The sequence below is a fragment of the Larimichthys crocea genome, chromosome XIII (assembly GCF_000972845.2).
Source record: "Larimichthys crocea isolate SSNF chromosome XIII, L_crocea_2.0, whole genome shotgun sequence".
NCBI classification, from domain to species: Eukaryota; Metazoa; Chordata; class Actinopteri; family Sciaenidae; genus Larimichthys; species Larimichthys crocea.
The window spans coordinates 38171159-38195438 of record NC_040023.1 but is presented as its reverse complement, the minus strand read 5'-3'; the positions used below and the strand labels follow the sequence as shown (position 1 = coordinate 38195438).

The 24280-nt window shown below is 41.3% G+C and overlaps 1 protein-coding gene across 3 annotated transcripts in view; it reads left to right on the top strand.

The window, feature by feature from the left end:
• Window positions 1-24280, top strand: part of cdk14 (cyclin dependent kinase 14) — a 194931-nt gene that overhangs the window by 77741 nt on the left and 92910 nt on the right. For all 3 annotated transcript variants that reach the window (XM_019279270.2, XM_019279271.2, XM_010739115.3), the window contains one exon: window positions 14368-14491. In XM_019279270.2, the coding sequence (XP_019134815.1) occupies window positions 14368-14491 (124 nt within the window). The remainder of the gene's footprint in view (window positions 1-14367; window positions 14492-24280) is intronic.

Genomic DNA, 24280 nt, shown 5'->3' with positions numbered 1-24280 from the left:
TATTGTGGATGTCATCAGAGTTTATCAGAACTTTATCCGTCAAATTATACCTACATATCATATACTATGTATCATATTATATATAATATCTATCCTCAGATGCACTGGCATCAGATTATAATCATGTTTACCTTCAGTTGCTCTGTCAAGTGAGAACAAATGAACGTGTCCACCACAATCAGGCTTATTTGTAGGGATAGTTTGGATGGGGGTTGCATGAAGTACTTATCCATAGTCAGTGTGTCAGTGTGTACAGTAAATGATGGTCAGTATGTTACCAGTTTGGAGCAAGTCATGGCGTGGAAGTAGAGCAAAGCCCTGCTGTGGACAGAGTCAGCAGAAAAACAGGTTTGGGCCACATAAAAATGTGTGTTGAAGTGCACACTGCAGTGAGCCGATTCTCATGGCTTTACCTGATTGACAGCCCACTTACCTTGCACCTTGCATCACACTGCCTCAACTATAGAACTTCCTTGGAGCTGTAAAACTTGTATTCCTATGCCAAAGCCCAACTGTGCTGTGCATGGTGTCTGACCATTGTTTACTGTAGGAAACAGAAACTGAACCTCATGCAACCCTACTTTGAAAAACCTGAACTATTCCTGAAAAGTGAAAGCACTATCCAGCTGGAAATGTGACTTTCCAGTCAGCTCAACATACTGAACATTCTTTTGATCCTTGCTCCTAAGTTTTTTTGTATTTTAGGATTTTCTCCAACTTAACATGAGTAAATTATAAACTCATCATTTCATACAGGTACACATGTTTTCTTTTCTCATATAATATCAGTATAACATGACAGGGTCTGTGTATCTTGTCCAGAGAGGAGGTCTGGTTTTCAGGTTAGGTTAGGGTTAGGGTTTTCAGGTTGAACTGTGTCATTAATGAACACAGCAACAGTCTGCTTATTTCCATTATTAACCAGACTCTATTTATTTTTTTTTTTCAGTTAAAGTAGGCCGCTCATGAAAACATGTCTGAAGATTATAATACAACACATCTTACACCAATTATCAAGGTTTGGCTTCATAACGATTAAACCTTAGTAACCTAGATTTAAACCTTAATTAAACAGTTTGAGCTGCTTTACATCAACCTTAACTACAGTTCAAACCATAAAATGTTTTATTACCCTGCTGTTAATATTGTCCTGACACTCTAAGCCTAATGACTGACCCTGACACAATGTGGGACATTGGGAGTCCGCTCTGTTCCTCTCCTCTCTCACAGTGAACTCTCACTCAGTGATGTTTGTCCTGCTTTGATAACGGGTAGAAACAAAAGATGATGGAGTGAATGAGGCCATGTGGTGCTGGTGCTGGTGTTGGTGGGGGTGCTGGGATGTTCCAGCATGCAGGAAGGTGACAGTTGAGACTACATGTGTTATGTAACACCACTCGTACCTTTTGCCGCTGAAGATTTACATAAGTAATATGTGTTTTTTCTGCTGTTTTTCCTGCTGACAGCAGCCTCATTGAGATTCACATGAATAATTTAGGATTATTCTCAGAGAGCAGAGTGAGGTGTTGCTTGGCTCCCGCTGACTGTGTTACTTACTGGTGAGATGCCTGAGTTGTGATTTCGAATCTGTTGATGGGGCCTGTGGCTTTGTTCCTGTGCAGTCATGTAATGGAGGCTGCACTGGAACTACAATGGTTGTAATAACCAATCACAAAGAGCAGAGCCTCTCCACTCTATAGGTGTTGTTTAGTAAGGGGAGTTAGGGAGTTAAAGATTGGAGCTTTTAGTTATCCCTATCGCTGTCACTTCCCAAATGTGCGTTGAGCTGTATCCTATTTAAAATGTAGATTAACGTACCGCCTAATGGAAATGACATCACAGACTATGCTTAGCTGAATTTCTCAGTTTCTCACTACAGTCTTTATCAGATCAGTTATTATCCACGTAGCACGTGAAGTGGGTGAGAAGATGAGCAAAGGCAGCAGAGTGTTTTTGTTGTTAGGTTTTGTTCTAAGTTTTTACACTGCTCACCTGCGATTCAAATACTTCTAATAGCAGCTGAAGTTATAAGCAGTGCTGTTCGTGACTGTAATAAGTCTGGTGATCTATATTCTACTTATGGTCAGCTAAAAAGACCAAAACCAACATTAAATTTCATTTACATACAGCATGGCTAATCTGTATCCAAAGCCTGCAGCACGGACTCAAACTGGGGACAGTGTATCTCTTGGGCAACACTCATGGCGCCTTGGAGATGACTGTTAAACATCACACAAGAATTTAGCATACTGGAATTATTCCTTTAAAAAAACAGCTGCAACATGTGTGTAGCTTTCCTGTGTCAGTCTTGTCAGGTTTGATCACTCTGGGCCTCTACAGAGACCAAAACCTGTTTCCACTGACTGAATGTGAACCTGCTCTAAAGCTGGATAGCTTTAGGCTCCTTCCTCCAGTTTGTATGCTATGCTAAGATGAGCTAATCACATCCTGAGTCCATCTCTCTACTTAACACACGGACATGAGATTGAGATCGATCTTCTCATCTCATCTCATCTCATCTCATCTCATCTCATCTCATCTCATCTCATTTCATCTCATCTCATCTCAGATAGAACGTTAATACAGCGTGTGCTTTTCATCGGCGCTGAGGATGTGATCAGTTGTCACAGTGAAAGAACAAAGCTGATTGGTGTTTCAGTGAAGTCGGCAACGACTCGACACACATTAGTGTGTTTTATGGCTGACTGTGAAGTGCAGCCGCCTAACCATCCTCCTATTTACTAATCAGCAACATAAGGCAAGGCAAGGCAAGGCAAGGCAAGTTTATTTGTATAGCACAATTCGTACACAAGGCAATTCATAGTGCTTTACAGAGGCAAGGAAAAACATTTGACATTAAGACAAGCAATAGCAATAGAAATAAAAAATTAAAAAGAGAAGAAAATTTAATTAAAAACATCAGAATGTCATTTAAAATCATTAAAATAGCAAATTTGAAAACAATTTAAAACATTAAGCGAATCACTGGATTATGATTAAAAATTCTTTAAAAGTTCTTCAAAAGAGCTCAGCCATAAGCACGTGAAAATAGAAAAGTTTTTAACCTGGATTTAAAAGTGCTAAGAGTTGGGGCTGATTTCAGTCCTGCTGGTAGTTTGTTCCAGTTGTGAGCAGCATAACTGCTAAATGCTGCTTCACCGTGTCTGGTTTGAACTCTGTGCTCCACTATCTGACCTGAGTCAGTAGATCTCAGAGCCCTACTGGGTCTATATTCTACTAACATTTCGTTTATGTATTGTGGGCCTAAACCATTCAGTGATTTGTAAACTAGTAGCAGAACTTTAAAATCTATTCTGTGGCTAACTGGGAGCCAGTGTAAAGACTTAAGAACTGGGGTGATGTGTTCTGATCTCTTTGTTCTGGTCAGAACTCGAGCTGCTGCATTCTGAATGAGCTGCAGCTGTTTGATACTTTTTTGGGGGAGTCCAGTCAAAAGACCATTACAGTAGTCAAGTCTACTGGAGATGAAAGCATGGATCAGCTTCTCCTGATCTGTTTGGGACATAAAGCCCTTAACTCTGGATATGTTCTTAAGTTGGTAGAAGGCTGTTTTGGTGACTGATTTAAAAAAAAGCTATTAGTGCCTCCACTGGTGCTAGATCAAATTAACATTCAGAGACACACTCAGAGGCCCACTGCTAATGTAATTACTGGTCAAGAACCAGAGAGTGTGTGTGTGTGTGTGTGTGTGTGTGTGTGTGTGTGTGTGTGTGTGTGTGTGTGTGTGCGCGTTTTCTGCAGTTTAATATTGGAAACGTACTGAAGTTTCTGTTTGAACACGATGATATCTGGTGAAAATCTATCAGAAACCGTTGTGCAGCATCATTAACTTTTCTGTACAGTACTTGACTGCAGCTTGTGAGCAGCGCTGTAATTGAACACAGTTATGTATGATCTCATCCAGACTGCCGCTCAAGTGCTCTTCCTATTAGATTATATGCAGTCAGCTGAAGGGCCGTGTCCCAGTGACATCTCCATCAATAGGAAACTGACACCCACGGACCATGTCTACAAGCCAAATAACAGCCAGCATTTGCTCTTACAAATCACATTAAGCTGCTGATAGCACGTTAGTCATCAGTGTCATGTCACTATCGAGGACGGATCATCACAGCAGCATCTGACACACAAAAAAGTTCCATGTGCTTCCTGAAAAGAGTAACGAAGAGTTCTAGTTAGAGGGATCACAGAGACATACTAAAGAGCTGAGACTTATTTAATGTAGGTGGGTACAGTATCTGTATTGAGTTTATGAGCAGTTGTTGAGTGTTTCATTTAAACACAATGTTCCCTGCAGACTTTATTTTGTACTCTCAGCAAAAATATAACACTTTTGTTCTGCTTCCATTTTTCACGAGTTGAAGTGACTTCTTCTGTGCATGCAAAAGGTCTCAAGTGTATTCTCCTTTGCAGAGATTATGATTAAACAATGATTATCACACAGGTGTGTCTTGGACTGGTCACCATAAAAAGTCACTAAAATGTGCAGTTTGATCTTGAAGAAAAGCATTTATTAGACACTGAACTATAGCTGTGTCACATCAACAGGATGGAAAAAGTCATGAGCCACCCTCCTCTGCCTCTGATTGACTAGTTCTCTTTGTTAAAATATTAGAGAAAGCCAATCAGAGCGTCTTGATATGCCACACCTGTCAGGTAGATGGAATCATTATAAGAGAAACAAAGGATGACATCTTTTACTCTAGTGTTGTGAGCTGCGGTGCATTGACTGGAATACACTCTTGACTGGACGAGCAATTAGTGGATCAATTGAACACCGCCTCTGTTTTCCCTTTAATTAGTACAGAGTAATAAAGATCTGCTCTCTCTCTGTCTGTCCACACTTGGTCAATGTATTGAGTAGTTACATTTTGGTACATTTTCATTTAATTCATTTAATGGGACCATGTACAGTATCAAACATAAACATAAACATAAAGGATTCCATTTGATGTACTGCACCAGAGTTAGCTTACAGCTACTTTTCATCTGCAGTTCCTTCGGCAGACACAATTAAAGCATATTACAGCACAATAACAAACAGTACAAAGCAAAAACACACAGGACACATAATACAAAATACAAAGTTACACACAATAGCACATAACATACACCCACAATGTCAGTGGCTACAGAGCTGAGTATCCTTTAGCAGAGCTTTAAATTTGGTTTTAAATGTACTGATGGAGCTGCAGCTCTTTATATCGTCAGGTAGGGCATTCCACTGAGTTGTGGCTTTCACAGAGAAGGCTGATTGCCCAAATGCAGAGCGACGAAATGGTATGGTACAATCTGGTACAGAGGATATTCTGGAGGATCTACTGTAATAGAGCTGACTGAGCGAGTATACACAAAGTCACATAGTGGAGGAGGGGCCAAACCATTTCAAATTTTATTTTATTTTATTTTATTTTTTCAACAAGGCACAAATTTGAAAATAATCTAAAATTCTCAAAGCTCAGTAAATTGTATTTTTCCAGTACCCTACAGTGATGGAAATGATATTATGACATACAGTGACCTTTATCTACCGTTACTGAGCTGTTGCTTTAGAAAAACTTATTTTTTCAATAAATGTACACTACTGCAAGTGACAGTCTTCTTCTTCTATGAAACATTACCTACATTAGCAGGTGTTAGTATATGGTACTGGAAACACAGCAGTCTGTATGGTCCTTCATCAATATCATTTAGGCTGTTTAAACATTGAGAGTTACAGAATGTGTTTGATTAATGGGATAGGAAAACTAAAAATACTTCCATGTACTGTATATTTATTTTCCTCCTGGCGTTTCTGTTGTCTCAGCATTATTCTTGTGAAACCTGGTTTTCACTTTTTGTGCTGCAACAATTCTTCAAATGAAACAACTTCAAAAGTTTAGAGAGCATTGTATGTGTGGTGAAATAGATCACAGCCCATTGATACATAATGTAACGTGATGAAGGAGAAATAAGTCGACTGCTTTATTTTAAGGTGCTCATGAATAAAAAGATTAAGAATCTCTGCTCTGACACTTCAAACAATATCATCTGCTGTTTGTCCATCCGCCTGAGGGGAAACATCACCACTTCCAACGCAGGCTGTAAGGGAACGTGTCTGAGGTTACCCTGCTGTTCAGCAGTTTGCTGGCTGCAGTGCATCATCCTAGTGTTATACTCAGAAATTCCTGACTTTATGAGTTGCGTTGTGCTGCAGTTCTCTCCTTGGCTTTCACGGGAATTACCACTCTTGAAGAAACACAGCAAAAGTCTGAGGAAGAAGCGCCGTATTTAGTTAGACTGCTCTTTAGTTTCATGGTGGTTGTTGGAATCAGTGTTAAGGCTTACAGAGGAACATGTTTTGGGGTGTGTTTGTTTGACTGACAGATCTCTCATCCTATCGCAGTCAGCTGAGGTGGTTATGCCTCTCGTCCTCACTCCATCCAGCCTCGTCTTATAACAAATATAGATTCTGTGGCTTCACTGAGTACCAGTACAAATTCAGACTTCAAAACATGTCTATAGAAACATTTGAGTGACATCAAAGACACTTTATGGACTGTGCAGTGGTGTTTCAGTAGTCCTATATTTACACATGGAGGCCCTGCAGTACAGCACAGCTGCCCATTAAAACACAAGCCAAAGACAATTCTGGGCATATCTGGAACTTTATGGTCCTCCGAGGCCGGTGCCACAGTGCACGTTGATGCTGTCTCTTGATTCAGCCCATTAAGGACAACACTGTACAGATGCTTAGTGGAAAAGATTAGGGCTCTTTCCGTGCCTGCTGGCAGATGGCGGTGCCTTTTCACTCTATTTAACACTGCTGCGTTTTAGCTCTTCCTCAATGATTTCACCACTTTTACTCATTTCAGCAAAACACTGTTTCGGAGATTCATCACTGGATTCAAAGGTTTGTGTTTGGTGTCCTTGACGGTGCTGAAGTCCTCCACCATGATGGTTTTATTTGAGCTCATATAACATAGACAATTAATATTTCACCAGACCAACATGGATGACGGTTTCAGTTTATCTGTTGATCGGTCTCACAGTTTGTCAGTCAGTTGTTCACAAAGTCCTCACCAGGAGAATGAAAGCCTTGTTTTTTTTTTTTGTTGAAATTCTTAAAAAGGACTTTTTGCTTACCTGATAAAGGACTTCTTGTGGCTTTGCAGTTATTTCAGCAAAGCAGAGGCAGACTGCAATCTTTCCCTAACCTTAGCCAAACAGTTTTTCCAAGTGCTCCACCGCTTTGTGCCAGATTGAAATATCTGCAGCAGGGTCAGCAGTTATGTTCAACCTGTTTTTTCACCATTGTTCAGTGGTGGGGGCAGGCGCTGTGGAGACGCTGTCTGTATGCTTTTGTTTGTTTGTGTGTTTTATTTTTCAGTATTTAATTTCTCTTAAGAATCAAAACATTTTTATTCTTACATATTCATTATTCATTCATTTTAAAACAGCATATGTCAGTGCTCGTTAGGCATATAATGACTTGTATATATTTTATGTTGCACTATAAGACTGAGCATGTCATCCACACATGACCTGCTATATCTATGGTTGAAGTAGGTCGACTGTTGGAGCATGTCATCAGCATAGCATGTCTGTTGGACTGTCATCTATTTGTTTGAGAGGCACAAATCATTCATCATGATCATGAGGTGAGGTTATATTGTCAAATATGATTACAAGGTCATATTTATCAGGACGTACATGAGCCTTGTATGCACATCGTTTACAGTATGCAGAGGTTTAGATGAAAACTATAAAACGGAAAACAAAGCTGATAACAGACAGTGATGCTACAAACATATGATGATATTCCAGAATAAGATGCATTACTGTGGATTAAACTAGCCAACAGGATACAGTATAAAGTAAGCAAAATAGCAAAATGCAACTTACACATTAAAGATCCAGTGTGTCAGGTTTAGTTACAGAATATAATATTCATAACTCTGTTTATTAGAGTATGATCACCTGAAAGTAAGAATTGTTTTGATTTTGTTACCTTAGAATAAGACTTTTATCTACAGTCAAGAGTCATGTTTAACCACCACATTTCTACAGTCGCTCAGAAGGGACAAACTAACACTAGTTAGTTAGTCACCTTTTTAGCGCCTGTTACCGCTACTGCAGTAGGTGAGGGGAGGGTGTTGTAATCAGTAACTACACTGTAAGATGCCGCAAATCCTACACACTGGTCCTTGAATGCAGCAGTAAAACTAATCCAAAAACATCATCAATAATAGTGAAACTGATATGGTTCATTCTACTGCACAAAGAGTGCTTTGAGTTTTCACAATTAAAGTATATTTACATTTTTGACTTCAGTATTTACACAGTCAGGTATTAATATTTTTACTTAATAAAGGCTCTTTTAGCACTGTGCACAAGAAATATCACAATCTGTATACTATGTTATATTTACTGACTGTGTGTGTGTTTCTCTGTGGATATTTAGGTTACTGATAAGATTCTAACAATGAAAACACAGAACAACATACAATAAAAAAATCATAATGATAATAATAAGTACTGTGTGTACATTCCCCTTTCTGTTTTGCTGCTAGTAAGACCAAGACTTCTGTTTGGTTTTGTCCCAGTCAGTCCTCCTGCCTGAGTATGTTGAAGCTTGTTAGTTTATTGTGTGTTCCACATTAACGTGACATTAACTGAGTGTCTCTACTCTCCTCTTGTGATCTGTTGCTGTTTTTGTCCTCGTGAAAACTATATGAACCCCAGTGTGCCGCTGTCACTTTGAAATATAGCCTTATGCTTCGCTGCACATTGAATATCATACCAAAGAGCCAAATCCCACTCCATTCTCTGGACAGATAACACGCAGCCGATCCAATCTACACATTTTATTTATTTATTTATTTCGTTTTTTCATAATGCTTATCTTGATGGAGAGTTGTGCTCGCCTTGGGTACGATGGCAATAAGTATTCCATCATTAGAGAAATGGCAGCGTGTTTATTGGTGTGCTGGTGATGGATTGTTGTTGAGGCAGTAGGGTGGCTCCTCAGGTGATAGATTATGATAATGAATGATTTAACTACGATCTCACGGTTTGTTTCTCCTGCACTTATGAACTAATAATGCATCATGATTAAACAGAGACTCTGTCACACACACACACACACACACACACACACACACACACACACTGGAGAGTCTGCAGGGCATTTTCTCTTCAATGAAAGAACCATACATTGTGATCGACGATGTACTGTATATTATCATCTAGTTGTTTTACTCATGTGAGTGTGTTTTAGAGGTGAGCAGGGTTCTTTTGTCCTGCAGATGATGGTCGTGAAGAATGGCCATTGGAGTATTTCCAACATTGAAAAGATATTGAATTATCCTGGAGAGTCGAAACAACGAGACGCTGCATTGAAAAAATTATAAAGTACAAAAAGTCAAAGGTACAAGACTGTACACTACTTAAGTTTGGAAGGGAAGCCAAGTTCTGGAGCGCACTGCAGTAGGAGACATCCAATCGCTGAGCTTAAATATCTGTTGCTCTGCAGCTAATGACAGGGTGAAGTTAGACATTAATGGGCCACTGCGCTGATTTGAACATCAGCTAGCTCTTCATGATGATTACTAATCAGCCTGTGGAAAGTGTTGAGGGGATCTGAACGTGCTCTATCGAGGCTGTCACCACAGAAAACCTGCGATACAAGAAATGTTTTCCTGTGTCTTCTCCATGGCAACAGTGAATTGTATTCACGGGTATTGTAGTATTTACAGACCTTAGAAGCTAAATTAACCTATAGCCTGGACATGACCCTGTAGTGTTGGTGTGTTTCTTTGTTGAGGAACATTCAGAGTAAAATGCCAGGATTTCTGCAGTGATATTTCAGTTGTGAAATGCGATATATCTGTAATATATGTAAAAGATTACACATGGTCAAGCTCTCCCAAAAGATACATCTGTGAGACCCCAGAGTACCCAGTGCATGTCACAACACTTCCCTCAAACAAACCTTATGCTGTACTGTATGTGTGTTATATAAAGTCTTAATGATATAGTATAACACTTTTCTTTCTTTCCACCACACATATCTCCGTTCTACCACACACACCAGGATCACTAAACGCAGATTACCCACACAGACCACACACTATATTAATCTAACCTCTAGCCCTGCACCTTTATCATTATATTATCAAATACAACATCATAACTGCTTGCTGTTTTTGTCTATATATCTGCCCGTTATGTTGATAGTATTTGTCTTCTCTATTACTTTTTGTTCTCTCTCTTTTGTCACACTTTTCCAGTAATAACTGTGTTGTGTTGTTGTCAGTTGCCCCAACAGCACCTTTTTACTTTGAGCCCATCTAACATCATAACACACTATTATGTATTTAAAAACAGCTATAAGGACATTTTAAGTGTTTATTGCTGAACAGTAGTAACTTGTTGGCAAATATAACTTTTCATATGAAGATATATCTTCAATGACTCTAACATTTTTTTACTATGTTGCCATTCATTATCTGTTCATGCAGCCAGCCTCGTCTAACAAAACCTATTTCAGCAAAAAACTGATTCCTTTAGAATGAGTGACATCCCTTTTCAAAGCCGCCGGGATGCTGTTGATGATAAAAGTGATGTTGTTGCTTCTATATAGTTTTTTTTTTTTATCTGCTGGTGGATTTTGTTGTCTCTTTTTATTTTCAGCCTTTTTGCCCGCCTCTCTCCTGTCTTTACTTTCCAGCTCTCTCTCTCATCTCGTGGTTAATTGGTGCGGTCACACCTTAAACTACAGGGTTCCTTTCAATACATTTACCCAGAGGGACAGATGGACTTCTCTCAGTCACTTATCATAGTTGGATGAGCTCTGTCTGGCAAGCAGATGTCTGTCAACAAGCCAAACGTTCACCACTGATCACACTGAGCCTGTTTGACTTGTAAGAAGAATGGTGACGTATGCCTCCTTTTCCTTTTTGAAGTGTGCAGGAGTAGAAATGTGGCCAATTATTGACTGGATCTACATAATTTAAGATGAAAACTGGCCATTTTGAAGCCAGCATACAGTATTACTATTGTCTATCTCAATAACCTCCACCTCACTTTTCCTCGAATATCAAAATGCAAATGGAGCCGGGCTGTTTCATTTGAAGCCAAACAGAAAAAAAAAGCTTCTTTAAAGAACGGTTTGATGTTTGAATTGAAGAGCTGACTGAAGAGAATAAAAGTGTGATTATTTCCTTCTTTCTATTACTGTGCACTCACACTAACCAGGCGAGGGGCTTTCAGAAGTGTGTTTTGATATACATGAGTAAACACACATTTCCCATGCTAATTTTCTGCACCGCAGTTCATCTCTCACCCGCTGAGTGCAGGAATACTAAACTGTTGACCCGGTGACTCCAGATGCCAGACAGGGCTCGTACCTGATTGGACTCCACGGTGCTTCAATCAGCTTAATTGGCCGAGACTATAGTATCAGTGAGAGGAGAGAAATGAGAGGGGAATGCTGGAATTGGAATCAAATTGAAGGCTGGGTCGCGTACGCCTCATTATTCGCTGATTGACATGTCTGCAGGGGGGGAGGCTGCAGAACTGCCACATCTCAGAGGGAAAACAAAACAAGTTTAATGTAGCTCTGACTTTTGGAACATATTAAGATTTTGGATTTTTTATTTTTGAAAGCTCATACAGACAGCAGAGGATACACTTTATGCAGTATGAATATTAAAAACTATGTTTGGTTTGTGAGCTCCGTAGGCATGTTGGGGAGCTGTGTTTAATTTCAGTAGTAAGATAATTGGCTGTGAAAATGTAAATTCAAACGAGTTTAATCTTTATTCATATGATGCATCAGCAAAAGTGCATTCATGCATTTTCATGAGTGTTTTCTTTTTTTCTTTTTATGAATGAATTTGCTAGTTGCTGTTTGTGTCAGTGAAGTCCTGCAGGATTCAGGGCTGCTGCTTTTAAAATACTTTAATGGTTTTAAACAAATGACTGTCATTGATCTGCAGTTTTCTTTGAAAGTTCAACAAAGAGAAAAAGTCAAACTGGAACACTGTTTTATTTTAAAAAGTTGATTCAACGCCAAGTATAAGTCGAAATCATGCAAAACATGTTTGTCAGTGCCCTTAAATGAACACCGTATCCCACAATCCCAAAACCGTCTCAGCTTAAACATTACCAGCTCAACAGATTTAAGATTGGACAGGGTGTAGACATGTTGAGACAACAGTGATTACTCCTACTGAGCTGTTAAAGTGTGTGATGCCCTATGTGGCATCCTCTGAGTGTGTCCCTTCCTCCTCCTCTCCTGGGTGTGGTTTCTCTGTTTGCAGGTGTTTTCTATTACATTACTTTGGATTAGAGTATTTATGCCACTGCAGCCAGGTGCTCACTCTCTTCTCTAAACTCTCTCCGGCTCTGCCTCGTTCTGGGCTCCTCTGTCCCCAGTCAGGGTTGGTTTGGTTTAGTTTGGTTTGGTTTGATGCTTTCGGTTGTTGTGGGTGGCTTTTGTTTCACACTGTCAACACTGGCACACTCACACTTCTCACTCATGCTCACCCTACACCACTAATACCACTGCTCCTACACACTCCATAACTTCAAATCCTTTATGATTGTTTAATTTGGTCTAATTTGGTTTAATTTGATTTAATAAAGAATTGTTTAAACAAACGTACATGGTGTGGACTCCCTTTTTCCATGACTCTCAGAGCCAGGTCATGATAATTGATATTAGAATGGGCTGTGAGTCGATATCCTGCTTAAGAGCACTGGTATAATTTAATGGGAAATGTGCTTTAATTTTCTGCACGGCTGCATTATGTTTTTGGCCACTTGGCCCACTTGAGGCTGGCTACAGAACAAGCTAATCCATTTTAAAATATCTAATTAACAGCACAATTACAGTCTGTTTTTGGTCTCCACCAACTCCTGAGTGAAATATCTGTCTCTCTAGCTGCTAAATGCTCCACTAGCTTTCCAGCTACTCCCTAAATGTGATAGTCTGCTGTTTGGTGCTGTGCAGCTTGTACACACTTGGTTTATCCTTCACTGAATACAGCTGCCTGCTGCTGGAAACGAGGTTGATGGGAGTGGAGTTGTGGACCGGAAAACCAAAATGAGCCGAGAGAAGTTAAGCGCTCTGCGTTCATCACTACAAGTGATCACTTTCACCTTACATATAGTCATGTGACAGCTTTGAAATTTCACTTCTAGCGATATGTGTGTATTTATCTTAAATGTGGATAGTAAACTTCAGTGTTTTTCAGAAATACAGAGAAAAGAAACTCAACAAGAGACTTCATTGACCTCAGCACAAACTGCTGAGCCACAGTACTAGAATCCATCATACACTTGCATAAAAGGGTCAATCCATCACAATTCCGATAGTCAATCAATGATATCTTATCGATAATCCTCAATATTAAACACAACAGGTCAACAACTGTCCTCTGCTTAATGGCTCAGATTGGACTTGGCAACACATTGTTGATGTTTTTTCTTTTCAACCCCTCTGGGTCAAAGTCAGCTGATTTGAACTTTTCTTGCTGCGCTGCCTTCGCGTCCCCTGCTGTCAGCACTCCTGTCATGCTCTGTGCGATCGATTCGCTGCCCTTCACACAAAATGGAAAAAGGAGACAGCGGCCCCGCCCAGCTCTGTATGTTCAGCTCCAGTCTGTCACACCCCCATACATTTCTGCTGTCACCTTTCTCTTTTCTTACCACTTTCTAAAACACCCCTGTCATACAAAATACACCCTTCTGCATTAAGCTAAATTGATAAAATACATCATAAGACACAATTTGTACACAAGGGGTCATTTTGAAGCAGGAACAGACAGCTTCATTTACTACTTATTTTCACTCTGTGCAGTTAATGCAGCAGTTCCCAGCTGTGAAATCAGATGGGCGTCGTAACGTCTCATCTGTTTGATCGCTGTTCAATAATCCAGCCATGGCGGTGTTCTTGACTGATGGCTCAGTATTGATTCTGGTGTTTACGCCTTTGTGAGAGAGACAGCACTACATTGAACTATTTGTAAATAACATGTGGGATTCATGCCTGCTCCTTTTCACACTGGAATGAAGTCACAGACCCTACCTTACTGATGGATGGCTTATTTCACACATCTCTGCAGTCAACAGCTGCTCAGGTTTAATGCGCCGCATTGAGATGTAGATTCAGGCAGAGACTAATGGGAGGATGGTGTTTAAAGGAGTATTGATATTCATGTAATTTATCCAGTGTGATGAAGAAAAATATGCCCTCTTTACCTGCTGTGTCTCCACCATGCTGTTTGTACACAGAGATATGTCATAGTTAAATATACTCCTGTAAAAATAGTTCTTTCTCTTCTGTTTGCTGTTTTCTAGCTGTTCCTGTTCCAGTTACTGAGAGGCCTGTCCTACATCCACCAGAGGTACATCCTTCACCGCGACCTGAAACCGCAAAACCTGCTCATCAGCGACACTGGAGAGCTCAAACTCGCTGATTTCGGTGAGTATGCCAGACACTGACACACGTTTATTTTTGCGTATCTGTTAGATGAAAGAGTGTGTGTGAAATCCATAGGTGTAGATGGATGTCAGAGGTGGCAGAGTGATGATTACACAGTTACTGCTTAGATCAGAATCTACACAAATCTGCACTTACTGTATTATTGTCATTATCTATAATTTAAATGAAACTAGATCAAAACTTTTTTTAGCCTCATTAGCCAATGAGAGCGTAGCTTGTTACCTGGGCAGCTCAGACTGTGAGCTCAGAACACTGGGGGAGTGGTAGTGTTTGTACCACAGGCGTTTTGGACCACCTGGAAGAGGAGGGCCCGAGACAGGTGAATGCTGATGGGGAGTGGAGCACGTGTCGTGCCAGAACTGGAGCTGGGCATATGGGCAAAGTGGGTAGCCAGCCTCTAGAGAGATAATATCAGAGGCAAAAAGACTGAAGAAACAGATTAGTATTTTTAGATCTCCTTTTTCTTCCTGTAAAAGTACTTTAACATCTTCAACCCAGGGGTGGCTACATTGATTTATACACTCAAATGTGATTTAGTCTGACTTGCTAACCTCGCCCATCATGTAAAGCTGCAGTGGACAGCAGAGTTAGGTGAAGGAAGAATCATCCTTGTCCTCCTCTTCCTGATCTAACAATGCAGTGAGGAGGGTACAGGTGAAGATCAAGTTATCTGCAGTTTGTATCACACCATTTTGAGTGATCCAATCACATCTGAAGGATTTTGTTTAAAGCACTCTTGTAACTAACCCGACCCACACCCTGTGTTTTCCTCGTAGATCCATCACATGACATAGGAAAGAGACGCTCTGGCTTCCATTTAACTGTGACCTTAATGTCTCTGTATCAGTGAGCAGTTTTTAATTCAATTCACCACAGCTTGATTTATGCCCGTGAGGGAAAATGTATGCAGCAGCTCCACACACACACAGGATAGGAAAGAGAGACAAATAGTTAATAAGATCAAAACTAGAAGCATTCAAAGGTTATTAGCTACTAAACTATGTGTGGAATAAGTACAAATATTTGAATAACACTCCAAAAAGATGCACACAGTAACAAGGCTGTACAAAAGCATGAAAGACAAAATAAAGGACAGCTTCATGATCAGTCCCACTGGCCAATTTTAAACGTTCAACATTATGCAGTTGTATTGTTGCTGTGGATGTGACCTGTGTGCCTGTAGTTAACAGAAATGTGGTTTAACAGACTACTACAGGTCTTAGAATTCTGAAAAACAAATTATTGTCATTTAAATAAAGAAGTGAGTTTTTTTTTCTATCCAGAGGCCATTCTGCAGGTCGCTAAGATCAGACATGATATCAGACTAGTTAAGCACGACGACATCTTGTTTTGTCTGTGATGTTAAGCCTTATAAGGACAGAGCAGCCTTTAACATGTAGATGAATAATGTTGTTGTCAGGTGGACCAGTGAAGTCTATATGTCATGCAAGGTGTGAAAGAAAGCTAGCTGTGATTGTGGGTCCAACATGTATGTCTGCCATGTGGCTCAGCATTTATGATCACATTATAAGACTTAGATCGTCACATGAGACTAAAACATTGCAAGCTTAACGGGATTCTTGGAGAAAGACCTGCCATTTTGGGGGGGATTTTCTTCTTTCTTTTTTTGGCCTCAGCCTTGTGGTGGCTTTGGATCATCTGTGGATCCATCTGTCCAACACTTTGGCCAAGATCACAATCTCTTGACAACAAGTTGACCTGTTGACCTTTTCTATCCCCGACTTTTCATCTAGTTCCCGAATTTCCGCAAGACACATCAGAATTAAAGTTACTCAGCACATTCATGCTTTTGTTTAGTTAGTGAGTGTGTGTGGGTGTGTATGTGTGTGTGTTAGGAACCCCTCCCGAAGTTGCACCATATGGCTTAAATCCATGCTCGGTAAGCAATGCCTATATGGCCTGTCTGGCATCCTGGGGGGGTCAGACAAACAGACAATCCAGGCTTCTTTCCAGCCTGTCCATCCATCCATCCATCCATCCATCCATCCATCCATCCATCCATCCATCCATCCATCCATCCATCCATCCACTCATCTATCTACCCATCAATCCATCCATCCTCCCACCCATTGAACCATACATCCATACATTCTTCTATCCAGCACCCCTCATTCTTTAACTCGCCTGTTTCCTAATTCCTCAAACCCTTCTTTCCATCCACCATCCATCTCCTCCGCTCCTCCATCCCTCTGCCCTTACAGATGGGGGGAGGAGGAAGGTGGCAGCTTCATCAATAATGCAAACCTTGTATTAGTGCAGGAACATTACTGCAAGGGAAATGAGAAGGAGAAAATAATGGATAAAATACCAAATGAGCAAGAGTGAAAATGCCTGGCCTGTTAGTCTGTCGCTGGAGCTGTGCTCATCGACAAATATGCACAAAACACAGAATCAGCCTTTGCCTGAGGGATGCCAGATGAGGAAGGTGAAGGCTGTTAGAGTGTGTGTGTGGGTGTGTGTGTGTGTGTGATTGTGTGGCCGCCAGGACTCCCTGTGGTCCAGAGCCTTGGCAGCAGGAATACTAACGGCCGACAGCTGAGGCCTGTGGCGCTGGTTGGGGTAAATGATAGAGAGATGGAGGCAGAGTGTTAAAGGAGGGGCTGAAACACACAATAAGAGGTGGCAGAACACTCAGCGGGGACGAGGCTGTGTGGCGATAGGATGGAGGATACAAAGAGGAGTAAATAGAGGATGGCTGTATTGAAAAAAATGTATTTAGGCAGGTTAAGGGTGAGCTGGCAAGTGACAGTAGTGAATTCTGTTAGAATAAATAATGTGATCCACTCAATCCTTGATTTCATCCCCTCCCTTGGTGCTCGTCGGTGCTTTCGTCTTCGTATTGGTAAACTGATGAATCAGTTTGGCTTCCAACTTTGTGGTTCCGAGTAAGACACTGACACTGACATTGATTGTGGATATTCACAGTGATTCTTAAAGAGAAACTCTAGGAGCGCTCTGGTAACTGATTGTCTCAGCACATGGTGCGTTGGCGCAACTGTGGCCAGTTGGATTCCAGCTGGCGACCTTTGCATGTCACACCCCACCCCCTCCCCACCCCGTTTTCCTGTCTGCCTCTTCACCTGTCAGCATTCAATGAAGAAAACATGCCAAACTAAAGAAAGAGAAAGTCCAAACTTATTGTGTTAGGGTTGTGACTTCGTGACCACCTGATCTTCCCTTCAACACTAATCAGGTCAAAAAGGATGGCTGTATTGAAAACATGTATTGAGGTGGGTTAAGGGTGAGCTGGCAACTGACAGTAGTGGATTCTGTTAGAATTAATAATGTGAACCACTCAGTCCTTGATGATGTTCCCTTTCTTGGTGCTCATCAGTGCTTTCATCTTCGTATTGTTTGCCAAAAACTCTTATAGGAAATTTATAGGATTGACTTGATAGTTCCTGTCGATATGAACCGCCGCCATCAGCCCAACAGATATCAAAATCAATTGGCAGATTGTCAGTAATGAGCAGGTTCGAAATTTGCAAAAACACACTAGAAAAACACTTTCCAATGAGTGTATGGACTTACAATTGGAAGGCTCCAATACTTCAAAATAATCGCTCTGATTTCCCTTCAGCTACAGCGGCCAGAGCTCCGTATCCCTGCTGCTGCTGGTGGTGGAGTTGATCCAGATGCTCCCCTCTGCTCCGCTGCGGGTTTATTCACTTTTTAATGAGCTGCACAAACAATCACCACATAAATGAGATCCCACGTTTCATTTCAAGGACACAACTAATTCAAGCCAACTTCAGCAGCGTGTGTGTGGTGGGTGATATGTATTGTTTGAGTTTGTGGACCATATTCATTGCATCCCTCCCTCTCTCACACACACATATGGCACCTCCAAATAGTTAAGCTACATTAATCACAGTTTTCTAAACTTTCCTCCCTAGTGATTCTCTGCTGTGTATGTTTTATTTCTTTTAATGATGTTGGATGTAATCATTCCAACAAGTTTAACACTTCAGAGCTGTAAAGTTTGAGTAGTTATGTGTCATCATGCTTTACATATACTCTTCTGGAAGCACACACAAGTAAGTGCTGGCAACAAGCATTGTCGTCACACACAAAATGACTTTAGCCTTGAGACAATTTTCTGATGACAGGCCCATATTATAGAAGTGGATGAAACAGCAGATGAGCGTTGCTCATAGCCTGCATACTTTCAGAGCCTCATGAGAGGGTGAATGAGTCCACAGTTGGAGTGAACCTGCTGAAAGGCTGCTTGTGTTCGCATTCGAACACCAAAGCACAGCCACATGCTGTCAGTGTCTATCCCCCACCCCCACCTGCAGCCTAGAAACTGCGGTCAGTGGCCAGAAACCTTATCTGAGGTGCATTCATAGACAAAGTGATCAGCCTAACAGCGATGCATGCGTGTGTGTGTGTGTGTGTTTGGGACGCAGAACCTGTTTGAGACCATTTGTGAAGTGCGTACATTTTGGGGTCCATCCACCTCTTTGGTCAAGACTGAAATAACACAGCTACGACATGATGGATTTCCATGAAATTTCAAACAAAAACTTCTGGTTCTCAGATGGTGAATCCTAATGACTTTGGTGGTGATCCACTGACTTTGTGTCTAGCGCCACTGTGAGATTGACATTTCTGCTTTTGAAATGTCTTGACGACTATTGGATAGATTGCCGTGACATTTGGTACAAGACGTTCATGTCCCGTTCAGGGTGAAGTGGGATTACTTTAATAATCCTTTGACTTTTCCTCTGGCTTCAGTGGGTCAACATTTTGATTTGGTTTATGATCAAGTGCTTTGAAAAGAAATGACATTCATCAGCCTTAGCTGTACTTTGTCTTTCGACCTACTTAGAAAATGTTAGCATGCTAAGACAGTAACCTGAATAATGAACATGGTGAACATGCTGATGTTAGTATGCAGCTTGAAACACAGCCTCACAGGGACAGTCTGTTTGAAGTGTTTAACATATTTCAGACACCTGCAGTGACTTTACTGCAGGTCCGGCATGTTGGATTGTGCTGAACTGAACAATAGTTCTGTACTTTTGCTGTCACAGAGTGCAGCTATGGCTAGCTAATGTGTACTGATGTGTGTGTTGGTCTTGCTGTGCTGTGAAGTAACAGCTGCTGGGATAATGATGTGTGAGGAGTGAAGCAATGTGACAATGGAGCTGGAGGAATGTCGCAGGCACCCGGAGCAGACGGTTTGCCTCTCCCCAGTGTACTGTTCCACCCAGCGCCTTGCCACAGCGCAGGGACGGCTGTGCTGCTGAGTGTGTGTGTGTGTGTGTGTGTGTGTGTGTGTGTGTGTGTGTGTGTGTGTGTACATGCGTGTGTGTGTGTGGATTTTTGGGAGGTTGCAGATGGTAGTTTGAAGTCTCTGTGTCTTTTTCAGTCCAAACCTGAGATCTGACTGAAATAAACTGCAAGGTTTAATGCACCAGCAGCAGGGATGGTGTGTGTGTGTGTGTGTGTGTGTGTGTGTGTGTGTGTGTGTGTGTGTGTGTGTGTGTGTGTGTGTGTGTGTGTGTGTGTGTGTGTGTGCGTGTGTGTGTGTAGGTAATGACCTGACGGGTTTCATGTAGTTGACTATAATGCAGAGCTCATTACAGTCCACTTTGTGTTGGGAAATGAGCTGGGACGATGGCAGGTGGTGTACTGCACACAAACACACAAATACACACACTCATGGACGGACATGAACAAATGCTGGATCTAAAAGAGGTGAACATTTTTCTTTAAAAATAATAATAATCCAAACAGTCCAGCCCTGCTAATTAAGCTGCGAACAGATGATTTTAATAGACGCCTTGAAAGTCTCAGTGGTACATCTAAGAAACAAAATGCTTGTCATAGTTTACTGTCAATGTCCATCTAACCTCAGCTGATTCACTGAATGACAACAGCCGAGCAGAGCCGCAGTATTTACTGCTCTGGTCCCTCATCCATATTAGATCTGTGTATTTTCATTTGAGTGAATGCAGCAGAAACAAGCTGTGCAGACGAGCCCGTCTCAACCGGCATGGCTGTGAAGTGAAACCTATGTGACAGCGCTAAAAACTGCAGTTCCTCAAACAGTCTTCATGTCCAAATGTCCAACTTCACAGCAGAAATAAACATGTTTACAGCCTGGTACAAAAAACAGTTTTGGTCTCTATAGTTAATTTCCCCGTTCATGACAACTGTACTGAGGGTGAATTTATATACAACTCACCTGTTCACATTATATTAAGGCTTAAAGGTATGCAGGATTAACAGCATGGACGCTTTGATTGACAGGTGGATGCCATTACAGGTGACCTGTTTGGGTACTCAGATGTCATTCAGTTCACCCCAGGTCCACTGATGATCCACGTCTTTGCCGATTTTTAGATTAGCCGGGAGGCTGGACAGCCAAAATGGCAGCAGAGATTTTGAGCTTCAAAACGTCTCTCCAGAAACCTGTGGAGGACGTCACTCACACACTGTCCATTCTTTATACTGTCACTGATTCTGCCATTTTAAAAATATCATTAAAATAAGAAATGATTTGTCAAGCAAATTGACGTATGGACACATACTGCAAAAAAATAATTCTGATGATTTCCCCAAACACATACAGCAGATAAACTAATTAATCAGGATTGAAATGTTGAAGCTGCCCACAGCTTTGGTGAAAATCCAGATGTCACTGTGAACTAGCCCTTAAAGTAATTCAACATTTCACTTTATTTGCTGTAGTCCAAAAATATGTCAGGCGGTTTGGAAGAAATACGATCAGAGCATGAAATCCCAGGTTTTACTGTAACTAGGTTACTGCAGTGCATGTGCTTAAACGTATTCTCTGATTTCCTGCCTTAACCTGATTTATTCCACTTACCTCTGTGCATGAAAACACAGTCGAGATGAGAGTGGAACCTTGAAATCAGAGGAAACAGAAGTCCAGCTTCGAACCAGGGCTGTAGACCTGAGCTGTAATTATGCATCTGCAAATATACAACGTCTCCGGGGACCTCTGCAGAGTCTTATTGTGAAGGTCATAGAGGAGCTGATGCCCAATCTCAGCAACACTATCAATCTATATCAAACGATAACCTAATGGCTGTGTGTTAAAGGGATAGTTCAGGTTTTTTGAAGTTGGTTTGGGGATTGTATGAGGTGCGTCTTGATAGTCAGCAAAGATCAATATTCATTGTGAGTGCACATTTTACTTATTTTCACCAGCCTTTTTCTGCAGCACCATCGATCTTCCATATTATATATAGCATGAGCTCACCTGTGCTGCACACTATAGCAGCTGTTTGGGTCAGAACATGTTGAAACTGAAATCAGTTTCTGTAAGTCTGATTCAAACAGATGGTGAAGCATATTTCCGAAAATATATAACTATTCCTTCATATGAGTCCTGTAATATGAGAACACAAGAGGAGGGGACAGGTTACTGTAGCCTGGTCTGACTAAATCACGGATTTTCTTTGTGCTGACTATGAATTTGTGACTGCAACAAATATTGCATTTAGCCACGTTTGTCTTGGGGAGCCATGATGCCTAAAATGAGTCCCTGTGGAAATATTTCCGACAGCATTTTAAATCACTTCTGGCAGCATACAGTAGATCTCTCAATCTGCTGCTTGTTAGTGAGCAGGAGGCGGAGAAGCAGGCAGAAACTACAAACTGCCTTTTAAAAATCCAAATTAACTTCAAAAGAACAGTGGGCTGTTTTCCCAGGGGACACAGACTATTTTAGTGCTTCTTCTCTTTCCATGTTCATTCTTCCTTCCTCCCTTTTTCCAGCCCTCCTCTCCACACAGGTTTTGTCCATGCAATAGTGATGCATACTTCACCTGTGACCTTTATCTCTGAACCTCTGTACCTGGACAAAGATCGCAGGTCAACTGGTGTACTAAAACAGATGATGCATGTCTGGATGAAGCCAGGTCTTTGAAATCGTACCCTCCTCTGTAGTTGGGCTCATGTAGTTTTGAGGGGGAAGGTCAGGGGTGGGGGTTTTCCACACCACCGTCGTGTTAACGCTGCACAAGGTGACCCAAATTTTCAAACACAGAAACCACCAACCAACCAAAATCAGAAGTGCGTCTTACTGTCAGAGTGGGATGTGAATGTATCTCCATTATAATTGTTTCTCTACGTACACCACAGTGAGCAAACAGGATGCAATATAACAAATTGTTATAAAAAGTTGCAGAGCATGTTGAGCTGAACCGTCCTGGTCGCCTCCAAGCTGTCTGTGGGTGGAGAACCGGAGCTGATTAAAGTCTTGTTGATTACACAAGCTCATTATTTGGACTGTTAGCTTTTTTCTGCTTATTCCATTCATCTTTAAATACAATTCTATAATTGCTTCATTACTTTTCTATACTTTAAATACACGCATCACATTTATGTCACAAATATGAAGATCTAAAAATCAAAGTAAAGCTGGCGACAAATCACATAAAATGAATAAAACCAGTAATGATTAGTGCATGTAGCCTGATATATCTTATTAAGTCCTTCATTACCATGATTGTAGTGTTCACCGTCCTGCGGCTCCAAATACTCACTCGAGTAGCAAATGTGGATCATTCTGCCTCTGAAAATAGTACCCAGCAAATACACTATTTCTTCCTGATTAAGTAACTGTTGTTAGAAATAAACTACATATTTATGACTCGTTTACTTATGGAGAGTGGTCATAGAGATGAAAACATATATTTCAAGGCCACATCTTACTACATTGACTGCTTGAAATGTAATTGCGTGCACAAAAGAGTATAAGCAGCACAACGGGCTGACCTTGTGTGTCAAAGTGCTCTTCAGACTTTTGAAGGACTACGAGTTTAAGGTTTAACGGTTTAAGTCAAGCATAGAGGCTGTGTTATGTGTAGCTCTACAGTAGACAGTTCTTTCTGCGATTGGTTTGTAAAACAAGCAGCCAGCAGTGATGCTGATGCAGCAGATTGTGAGCTGCAGGTAAACAAACTGACCTCCTCTGCTGTCAGTCCCTTCTGCCCGGCCAGCTGGAGTGTCTCTGGGTTTGGCTGCATAGCCTGCAGTTTCTGTTTTCCCCCGTCTCCGGTGCATCTTCTCTCTCCGGTAAAGTCTTAAAACAAACCTTGTTCTGTCACCAGCATGAGCATGTAGTCGTGACTGCGTTTTTCAAAGCTACACACAGGCTAAAAGAGCGTCTATGCTTGAGTCAGACTGTGAACTCATAGACCTTTAGAATTAGCGGTTTTGTGTTACTTCCTTCAGACATGCTTTGTTCCATTTTACTCCACTGCACCTCTCCATGTCACAAACAGGCAATCCTCCTACTACTGCATTTTCTTTTATGATGATACACACACAGGACGCCTGCAGCGGAAATGATAGCCTCTCTCTCAGTGTGAGGGGCTGATGGCATCTATTCCACGTTAGATCAGTGTGTGGAAATTACAGTGCTCGGCCGTGATGAATGCCGGCTCAAACTCCCTTTCTCCTGTGGGTGTTCCAACACAAGGAAATGTTAAATACCACCCTCCCTCCTCTCATTTATTCTCCCCTCTGCCCTTCTTCCTCCCACACACAGGGGACTAACAGCAGGGCAGGAAGTCCTTTTTTACCAGGCTAAATGCTTTAATTAAGCTCTCCGACCACTTGGGAAAAGACAAAGAGGTAATGCCATCGACCTCATTAAAGCTCACTGCATCTGCACTCTGCTCTGCCATTAGCTGCTATGGGAGTACTATCACCAGATACTTAACTAACCTGGGTTTGTTTCACCACGTAGACGGAACAACCTGGAGG